At 41.4% G+C, this 10,904-nt stretch overlaps 1 protein-coding gene across 1 annotated transcript in view; it reads left to right on the forward strand.

Annotated features, from left to right (window-relative positions):
* The first annotated feature begins 357 nt into the window (after positions 1 to 357).
* Positions 358 to 10,904, forward strand: part of xpnpep2 (X-prolyl aminopeptidase (aminopeptidase P) 2, membrane-bound) — a 27,722-nt gene continuing 17,175 nt past the window's right edge. The window contains exons 1-8 of the mRNA XM_050042245.1: positions 358 to 555; positions 1,209 to 1,270; positions 1,562 to 1,672; positions 1,795 to 1,858; positions 3,808 to 3,912; positions 7,195 to 7,281; positions 7,448 to 7,591; positions 10,409 to 10,510. Coding sequence (XP_049898202.1) covers positions 504 to 555; positions 1,209 to 1,270; positions 1,562 to 1,672; positions 1,795 to 1,858; positions 3,808 to 3,912; positions 7,195 to 7,281; positions 7,448 to 7,591; positions 10,409 to 10,510 — 727 coding nt within the window. The 5' untranslated portion in view covers positions 358 to 503. The remainder of the gene's footprint in view (positions 556 to 1,208; positions 1,271 to 1,561; positions 1,673 to 1,794; positions 1,859 to 3,807; positions 3,913 to 7,194; positions 7,282 to 7,447; positions 7,592 to 10,408; positions 10,511 to 10,904) is intronic.

Below are 10,904 nucleotides of genomic sequence, written 5' to 3' on the forward strand. Positions count from 1 at the left end.
ATGTCTTGTTTGTGTAAATAATTAAGATATAAACAGCACGTGTTCCTGTGCTCCTTTATTTGATCAAAAACACATGCGTGAGATGACCCTGCTTCTTCGTGAAAATTCCCACCCCGCAGCTGCTGAGTTGTTTCATGACACACTGTAAAACATTGAGCAATACAGTGAAAAAAAAGAATAACAGACGAGTGGTCACTGTGGTTTGACATGTTTTATTTTAGGTCAGAAAGCAAAGAAATGTCTCTGAGCACCAAAGATCCACCCCCAAAGCCACTGCACATGATTCCTATCTGAGGGCCGCAGGGAGAGGAAGAGGAGGAGGAGAGAGAGATAGAAAGAGAGAGAGAGAGAGGACAGTCATGCACTTACTAGCAGAGACCCACACACAATTTCTCACCAGACACCCACACACTCTTTCTCACATACGCTGCATACACATCAGAGCACCTGCTTTATAGCCGCTCTGTCTGTGGATCTGTTCGTGACGGGCTCGTAGTGCCAAGATGCCTTCCTGTGGCTGGTTGTTGTTGGCTCTCTCTCTGGCAGCACTAACAGGTAAAAAAGTTCCTTCTTTATCCTCAATGATCTCCGTGTGACGACTTTTACTGAGCCGCTTCACTGTGGCGCTCAGTATTTCTGTTTGTTTGTGACGATGACAGAAGCTGTGAAGTGGTGTAAAATGTAAAAAATGGATCATATGCAATCAGTTTTGATTGCATGCATTTAAAATAGCTTGCAAAGAGGGGCATAAGAAATTGCCATCTGCTCTTTCCGTGCCTGTTACTCATCAGAATTTCTTTGCATAAAATTCCATCTTAGAAGGAGAAAACAGCTCCGTCTCATGCTCTTCCCTTTTTTCATATTTAACACAGCTGTGCACATGGACTACTCTCTCAACTGATTGCATTACTCTTATTGGACACGTTGTGGTTAATGTGATTGATATCATCTTTATTTTTTTGCACAGCCGCCTTGTTTGATCTTGTCGAACGTCCTTTACTTTGACTGATAGGAGAGTTAAGTTGCATTGATTTCAGAGATTGCTCTGACAGTCACCGTGTCTAAAAAGATTCAACACGATAAGTCATCCAAGAAAAAGAGTGGCACTTCACACCAATCTGAAAATGTGCTTACACAGCTCAAGCTCAATCACTACTTTGCGTCACTTTCCAAGGTCTCCTTTTGTTACCGTGCACTTCTCATTTCAGGAAACACTGTTGGTGCTGTTGCATACCAGCCAACTGAAAGGAACTGCTCTCTGTCCCCACCGGTAAGATCAACTGGTGAAATGAGGCTCTGCGATTCAAATACAAAAAAATTACAGAAATGACGTCGTGGAATTGACCTCGAAAAAGTCACACAGCATTTTCCAAATCAGGAAACATGTTGCACTTGTTTTATAAAGTTAGAGTTAATGATTACTGCACATGCACTACTGTTAATGATTACAGGGGGAGATACAGAAAGGGATGAATCAGCAGTTCTTCAGGTTTTAATTCAATCTAAAGACTTCACACTCTCTCCCTCTGCCTGTGTGTGTATGTGTTTGTGTGTGTTACAGTACATCCCCAGCACAGCAGTAAATACCACTCTTCGGCTGCAGGAGTTACGAGAGCGAATGTTTCATCTGAATATCTCTGCCTACATTATCCCTGGCACTGACGCTCACCTGGTACATCTGCTGTCCGTCATAATCAAGTCATCTGGGCTTAAACCGTGTGTGTGTGTGTGTGTGTGTGCGGGTGTGTGTGTGCGTGTGTGTGTGTTAGACACTAACCTCTGTTTCTCTGTCAGAGTGAATATATTGCACCACGTGATGCCAGGATGGCCTTCATGTCCGGCTTTACAGGCTCCGCAGGTACAATCCCTTTCTGCCTCTTGTTTTCTCTGCCTCCTCCTCCTCCTTCTCCTTTTCTCCGTCGTCCTCCTCCTCCCCATGACTCAACTCCCCTCGTCTGAGTGCCGCGGTCACGCAGCTCCTTTTCTTTCATCCCACATCCTCACCATACTGCCATCTCCTCGCTGATTTAGTTACACAGCTTTTACTCACTGCGTCATTGCATCCCCTCATTCATCGCAGAGTAACTTCACCATTAAATCTACTTTTACACAGTAATGGAGAACAGAATTAATGATCATACATATTTCTGTACTCAGCTGCTGCACGCATGAAAGGATAAGGAGACAGATGACATTTTGGTGAAGTGCTGTTTACACCAGGCCAACCCTACGCAAAACTCCATTAAGAAAAGTCACATTTTCCGAGGCCCCCATTAAAGGAATACCTCACCCACAAAATGATCATCTGTATATCAATTACTACATTAAATTTGTGAAGAAGGCATGTTTTTCTCGCAGGCCTCCATGAAAAACGAGGATCCAAAATCAGAGGAAATTCTTGAATTGAAGTGAAAAGGGATCTGCGTTTAACAACAGCAAAACTTCTTGTGCATTATAATCCAAGCTTCATTTATCCAGTCATATGCTCAGTCAGAGTTTACGACTGACTTCTTTTTTGACAGGCAATATGGCTGTTAGTATTCCAGAATCCTGGCCATATAGAATAACTAACAAACATGTTTTAAATAGCCATATGATAGCCTACATTTATTCCAAAGAAAAACCATAAATGCTATGATCCAACACATGTATAGATGTTAGCCTACATTAGATGCATGTCTTTTTGCATTCCAAGTCCATCAAATTTAAATGCTTGAATATAAGAAGTGGTTTATTGAACAGAGTAAACAATCAGAGAAGATGAGCAACAAATGCAGAGGAGGAAAAGCACTCAGTAAAAGAGCGCCAAGTGTCACCGTAAAGTCTTCCATGATAACATCCAAAGAATCACTAAGCCCAGAATCCACCGTCTGGCTCACCATTGTGGAGCAAAAAGTGTCTTCTGTCTGATCTATGAGGAAGCTCTCCATGTGTATAGGATTTTCCTGGCGAATATGATCCGTGATGCTGTCACCTACACCAAGCACGCCAAGAGGAAGACTGCCGTGGATGTGTTGTATGCTCTGAAGCGGCAGCGACGCACTCTTTGCTGCCTTGGTGGATAAATAGATCCGTCAGTTATTGGAGGCCCTAAAATCTGGTCTTCACAATACAAGTTTATATTGAAGTTGTCTTGGCAACATATCTTGTAGGTCTCACAACACTGGGATATTTGATATGCTAGTGGGAATTTATTTATTTATTTATTTATTTATTTATTAGTCATATTTCCCACTGGATATTTTGGTTGTTGATATTGTCATCTGCCGGACAACTTCACATGATACGGGCAAAAAGCCAGCATATGCCTGCTAACGTAAACCCTGTGCTAAGTATTCCCAAACACAGTCATTTTCACTGTTTTCTGTTTTCTGTTGATCAGGGTTCAAACAGACGTGTTTGCTCAGGCACGCTTCTCTTCCATGCATGAGACTGCTTATGTAGGAGTGTTTTGATTAGTAATGTTTTAGCAAAAATCCAATCGTTTGGATTCTTCTTTCATCCTGGAGGCATGCGAGAAAAAGCTTCTTCTCAGCTGTTGCTATTTAAGTGTATCTATGTTATGTGAGGCTGTAACGGTGGAATGATAATGTAAGCCCTGATTATATATCCACCACACATCACCAGGTTGCCATCTCCCCTGTGTTTCTTTTTAACCTTCCTGTTTCTCCTCTCACGCCCGCATTTTTCAAGATTAGCTGGCCCATCACGCATTGTTCTAAGTCAACTCTGACATTTATAGTCGTTTGTAATTCACTGTCAACGCTGCCCTCTCCATAACACAGCTGCTGTCCTGCCTCTCCTCAGGCACTGGCGTAGTTACACAGACCAAGGCCGCTCTGTGGACAGACAGCCGCTACTGGGTTCAAGCTGAGAGACAGATGGACTGCAACTGGGAGCTGGAAAAAGATGGTAGGGGGCGATTGTATTATGATTACTTGTTATGACAACGCAGGGCACGTGGATTCCAATCAAATATTTGTGGGTTTGATGATCGTTAGTCTAAAAATATCCTGACAAATGCTGCACCCATTATCAGAGGATTTACATGATGAGAATAGCTCATGAACAAACTAAAAGTCACTTGATGTTGTGTCTCGCAAAAACACTTTAACTTGGCGTTGTACATATGATGTTAATGCACATTGTGCGATTTAACACATCGGATGTATGCAGTGGGAAAGAAAGCTGAACCAACAACACAGCACGTATGCTGCATAAAGAAACATGCTGCAAATACAGAACAAATAGAGCCTGAAACATTGCATGTCGCAACACAACAGATGATAGATACCAGAGTGCTCAAACAAACAATTCTGACATTACTGGAAAACACCCTCAGTGTTTTCCAGATGACTAGCATGTTCATCAGTTAACACGTTTATTTGGATTATTTTACATGTGTTTGTCGTTAAATTGTTCTGTGTGTACAGGAAACTTTTCAACTTCCCCCCTCAGCATATCAGAGTGGCTTTATTGTTAGTGTTGCTGTTGCTCTCCATTTTCCTCAGAGCTCAGCAAATAATGACATAAATATCCAGGTGTCAGTTATAAATATTAACACACTCACCTTTAAACAAAGCAATGAACAAAGGTAGTATCAATGAATGGTGGAAAAACGAGGAAACCATCATCTTAATGTCAACCACAACAAACAAAACTGAAACTGAACCTCCCATTGCCAGCTCGATAACACTGCAGTTCCAATGACGTCACTCAGGTGAGACAAAGTAAATTAATCTCAGAAGGAAGCGAACAAACCTGTAATGCAGTAGGCAGGTAAACTCATTGCTCAACAATATCGGCTTTCTAACTACATTCTACACCTACATTGATACTCTTTGGTAATTAGCGATAGCTACTGATAGCTACTAGGTTGCGCAATGGTTGACGCACTTCTTTTGTGCCAAAAATTGAGCCTTCATTAATTGCATAGAGAAAGCAAGGCTTATAGAGAACCAATCTAAAAGCTGATCAGTGTTGGGGAAGCTCCTTTGAAAGCATAGCTTCGCAAGCTACGCTATTTCACACTGGTAGACGTTGAACTACGACAAATATAGTTTGGTAACTAAAGCGACTTAAAAAACGTAGCTCAAACTACTTTGTAAAAAATGATCAAACTGAAAAAGTACATTAGAGCAAAATATGATGCAAGAAAACCACATACCAGCAACAAATGTCACTTGTTCACAGGTCTTAAACCAGAATATAAAATACCCCATTTAAGGAATGTCAGATTTGGCTTTGTAATGTAATAATGTCCATCAGTCAGACGCCTCCCTGTCAGAAACTAGAGTCCAGGTGGGGGTGTTAGTCAAGTAACTAAGATAGCATGCAGCAACTTCTGAACATTTGTTGATTAACAGCAATAACCAATACTTCTGACTAATTGTGGTCGAAGGTGGTTCAATTACAGTAGAGAAGCAATGGTAAAATAAAAATAAAAAACCCTTCTTCTCATTTTATGCCCCCAAATTGTTTGTATTTTAAGTAGTTAACTACACAAAAAATGGAAAAAGTAATTTGACTATTTGAATCAATATGTAAATATGAATGTGGTTGAACTACGAGCAAGCTACTGCAAAATGTCGTCTACATACTAGTTGAATTACATGTACACTGACGCTGATGGTGTCATTATTCTATAATCATTACATTATGCGATCAATATTTGCTTCATCATTATAAGTTAAAGCAAAAGATTTGTCTATTTCCACTTTAATGTGCTCACTGAGATTCTATATTTTTGCTTTGCCCAGCTGTTCTAGGGAAATTATTTTGTGAAAGCTGGCCCCACTGTCCAAACAGGCGCATGTCACCTGTCAACAACTATCATAATAAGAATTAAAAAATGTTTTCTTTATTTTTAAAAAGTACAATTATATACAATGCACATCATGATATGATGCATTTTCAGAGCCAGTATTGGTGTACAATAAAACAAAACTTTTGCTGGTCTAAAGTTTTCAACATCAGAGCCTGCCAGCAGATTTAAAAGGCAACAGCAAGGTCAATGAGGATTAAACAGACCTACCTTATCATAAAGACAGTGATGGACAGGAAGAATACATTGCAGATGAGGGAGACACTGCAGTAGTGTTAGCATCAGATGAGAGAGACCACCATGTGCCCTGCAGCTTCACCATCAGGTGATGGAGAGCCTGGTGTGCCTTCGAGAGCTTAACGGCGATTGTGATACTTCATAGTTTGTAATGTTAAAAGCTTCAACAGTTACTCATTACAATAATCTCTATCCAGTGTTCTTAAATGGTCTATTAAACTTTGTTGTGCATTTGGAAGTATAAATCCTCACATTGAACGATGTTCAAATTCACCTGCTCTGTGCTGCAGGAAAGGGCCCCACTTGGGGTTAGCCGCGGGAGGGCTTCACGTGTTTGTGTTACAGTGCTGAAAGTATATGTTTGTCACCTGTTGGTTTTTTTTTTGTTTTTTTTAGGGGCTGTGGGGGTGCATACTTATAAACATCACAAACACAGAAAATAAGAAGAAAACAAGCCTATGTGTTGTTTTTTAGGAAAATCCTGGATAATTTAACTTTAGGGTCTTTAGTGGGAACAAATGTGCTTGAAGCTAAAAATCACAGACAAAGTAGTGAAGTCAGAGGTGGACTAACACATCCTTCGTTTTGGTCTTTTTACTGGCTGTTTTGACAATAACAAATATTAATAAAATCTTTTAGTCTTTAAGTTGCAGTGCATTGAACTGTATTTTATTCTATAGTCCCTTAGAACATGGGTCACTCTTTCATAGCGTCTTGTAACAGAATATGGGACAGGAAGTGACCTTTAACTGCTTGTAAATGTGATCATTTATATATTTCCATGTTACTGACTGCCTTAAGACAGAATAACAAGTGGCTTATTGCACATTTAAACCTTCACATTTTGATCAGTATAGTCAAAATATATTTTTATTAATATTATAATTATTACTATATTTATGTTAACTGACTGATCTGCTATCAATTTTTATATACTGATGTATTGTTTAATTTTCAAATCCACTCTTTGTTACAAAACAATTTTTTATTTGATTTAATACACATGTATAAAACATTTTGAATATTTCTGTGATGTATCACGATGTTCACCACAGGTAGGTCAAATTGATTTACTCTGTCACATCCTGTAAAGTCAATAATAACTTGGGTCTGTCATGTGTGATGTTCCCCAGTGTCCATCAGCAGTGTAGCGGAGTGGCTGATCTCTGAGGTCCCACCAGGCGGCGAGATCGGCTTTGATCCCTTCCTCTTCTCCCTCAGTGAGTCTCTATTCTCCATCTCTCCTGTCAGTCCGGGTTAACATCAATAAAGTGCTCGCCCAAGTAGACGGAAAATTATCGATGGAGCCTGCAGGCGCCACGCAGACTGTTTACTTGAGATTGATTCGGCTCGGTGTGTGTAATCATCTGCAATTTCCTCCATTAGAAACGCAGGAGGACTACAGCATCAATCTGGAGTCCAGCAATCGCAGCCTCAAGTCCATCCCTGATAAGCTGGTCGACGAAGTGTGGAAGGACAGACCGCACATCCCACCTGACAACCTCACCCGCCTGCCTGACAGAGTCATACGTGGGTTTCCTTACATGTCTCAATACACACTCACTCTGCAGTCTGCTGCTCTGCCTCTGTGGTGCCCTTTATCTGTGTGCTGATAAATACCTGCAAACTGGACAGAAAGCAATAAGCAGCTTCACAAACACAGCCATAAACAGCACGTTAGTGTCTTTATGGCTGCCTGACAGATCAAATACTAACTTTGAGAGAATGGAAAAGCCTCGGGAGAAGGAAGTTGTCTGGACGCCTGTAGGTCCTATTAGTCTTTATGGTCGGAGAATAGATAAATGGAACAAGTGGAGAGCATCATAAACCTAATGGTGTCTTTGTGTGTGTGTTTGTGGTGTCTGTGTGTGTATTTCAGTGAGTCTTTTATAAATGCTGATTCATAGTTTGGATATGAAAGCTTGTTTTTATATTTGGCAGTCCAGGTAGAGTTCATAAAGTGATGAGCAGTTTGCGAATGTCAGGAATGTCAAAGAAAAGGACAAAGTTATGAAAAAAACACTGATTCGTGTCTGCACTTAGTGGAAGCATCACATTTACAGAAGGCACTGCTATTCACGTCCTCAGAGCTGCACTAATCAATATTTTTATATGAACAATAGGTCAATGATACGTAATATGAAAGGTGTTGCTCCAAGAAGCAATTAAGAGCGTTTTCATGTTTGGTACAATTGATTTGTACCGTGGCAAAGAACGATTGCCCCCCTTCTCCACTCCCTGCAGCTCAGCTTTCACATTAGTAATGTTGTTCCAGGCTTGAGTACACTTGCAGCATGATCTACATGACATTTGTTTGTGTTGACGCCACAGTGTAAAAGATAAGTGTGCCAATTACAAGATCCTGTGCCCAAACTGTGCAATGGAGTCGAGCTTCGAATTATGCCTTATGTTGTTTATAGCTGTATTTTGAAAACAATGTCAAGAACACTCTTGCCTGCCTCCCTACTTTATCACCTGTGGCCATGCAGTTGGGGTTATTCCTCTGTTTCCCGATTCTACAAGTTCTCTTAGGGTCCTATGTATGTTCCCAGGGTCCTATGTATATCCCCAGGGTCCTATGTATGTCCCCAGGGTCCTACGTTCTCAGGGTCCTATGTATATCCCCAGGGTCCTATGTATGTTCCCAGGGTCCTATGTTCCCAGACCTATGTATGTCCCCAGGGTCCTATGCTCCCAGGGTCCTATGTATGTTCCCAGGGTTCTATATATGTTCCCAGGGTCCTATGTATGTCCAGAGGGTCCTATGTATGTCCCGAGGGTCCTATGTATGTCCCCAGGGTCCTATGTTCCCAGGGTCCTATGTATGCCCCCAGGGTCTTATGTACGTTCCCAGGGTCTTATGTACATTCCCAGGGTCCTATGTATGTTCCTGGGGTCCTGTGTTCCCAGAGTCCTATGTATGTTCCTGGGGTCCTGTGTTCCCAGAGTCCTATGTATGTTCCTGGGGTCCTATGTTCCCAGCGTCCTGTGTATATTCCCAGGGTGCTATGTATGTCTAGCCTGGTTCCAGACCATAGACCCCGCCCACTCAACTGAGTAGGCTTGCATCTCTGGTCTGGCATAATGCAATGAATTTGCGATTTATCTCGTCCAAACGATGGACGGACCAATGAACGCCAGGGGTGGGGGCGGGTCTAGCAATTAGCCAATCAGCGCCACGCTGATGTCAAGCTGTACGCCGGTGGGTAACTGGTGAGGATAGCAACAATGGCGACCGCTACAGATCCTACAGACCACATTAACGATGCTATCGAGGTATTTCGCCACTACTCGCGTTAATGGAAGACCAGATTAAGGAAGCTGCTAAACTGGATTTAACGGCGATGCAGCTGGGCGTGCACGACGACGGAGACATTTTAAACGGGCAATGCTCGCTTGTTTTCGGCACCCCCGAGGCATGGATACTAATGACGTCAGATTCTGGGTGAGTCGTTGATCTCTACTGATTGGTTAGAGAAAAATCAAATTCCCTCCCCCTTGTAAATCGCCTTCAATGGAGGCAATGTCAGACTGAAGGTTCTGGGAGCTTCAGTCTGACACTCAGGCTAATGTATGTCTCCAGGGTCCTATGTATGTTCCCAGGGTGCTATGTATGTTCCCAGGGCCCTATGTATGTTCCCAGGGCCCTATGTATGTTCCCAGGGTCCTATGTATGTTCCCAGGGCACACTTGAACCATACTCGAGATCAACCTTTCAAGTGGACCTAGGCACGGATCACTGAAAAGTCCCAGGGTGCAGTACACAGTGCTCACACTTTTCAGAAAAACTGGACAACGGAAAGTGTACTCGAACCAGGACGGGGTTCCTGATGTGAAAGCCTTCTTAGTGTCTTTCAGCTCATTGTTTTTTTTACGGCCCGCAACTTTTTGTTTTGCTTCACCGTCACTGCTCTCATCAAACTAATTGTCAGTTGCAGCTGGCAGGAGTTTTCAACAAAAGCGCTCCAATAAACCTGCTGTACACTCACAGCTCAGCACTAAATGCCAGACAGGCACAGTTAGAAACTAACTGATGAACATAGTGAACATTTAGTAGCTTAATGGCCAAATATTTCTTTTAAAAGTTGGTGAAGACCAAAACAGAGCTGAACGGAGAGGCAATATTGGACAGGACTGAATAATAATGTTGGTCTGTGTCCGCTGGATGTTTAAAATAAATACTGTAATAAATTGTTTTGAAGTTCACCACATTAGCTTTTTACAGTAATGTGTCAGTGTTGTCTTTTTGCTCCTTAAGGCCCAAAAAAATCATTAAACACAAATTCAATAAGAATCGTGTCAATTGTCATGTGGGTTCAAATAAAAATAAAATGTGTGTGTTTGCAGAAAGGTCCTGGCAGATGAAAGTGGAGCACATACGGAATCAGATAAGAGACAATCCATACGAACCAACAGCTCTTCTGCTGTCAGCACTGGATGAAACAGCCTGTAAGTAACTCAGAATTTGTCCATGAAAATTGTTTCAATGAATCCTGTTTCTGATTTAGAAAAAAAATATATCGTGAACCACAGCTGAGTTTTCTGGAAAAACAGTGGATATAAGCATATAAATGTAAATGTATTCATTGCATCTAGTTGAACATTTAGTTGTAGCGTTTCACCACAGAAACAGAATTTGATTTCCCCCTCAAGACAGTGTATTAAAGGGCCAGTGTGTAATATTTGGCATGGTTTATTGTCAATCTGAATCTGAATCTGAATATTCTACCCATTAATATGTTTATACAAGTGTATAATCGCTATAAAATAAAATTTGTTTGGTTTTCGTAGCCTTAATTATGCTTTTATATATATATATATAGCAAGGGCCTTGCTTTAGAGA

Source organism: Epinephelus moara, chromosome 4 (genome assembly GCF_006386435.1).
Source record: "Epinephelus moara isolate mb chromosome 4, YSFRI_EMoa_1.0, whole genome shotgun sequence".
Taxonomy (NCBI): domain Eukaryota; kingdom Metazoa; phylum Chordata; class Actinopteri; order Perciformes; family Serranidae; genus Epinephelus; species Epinephelus moara.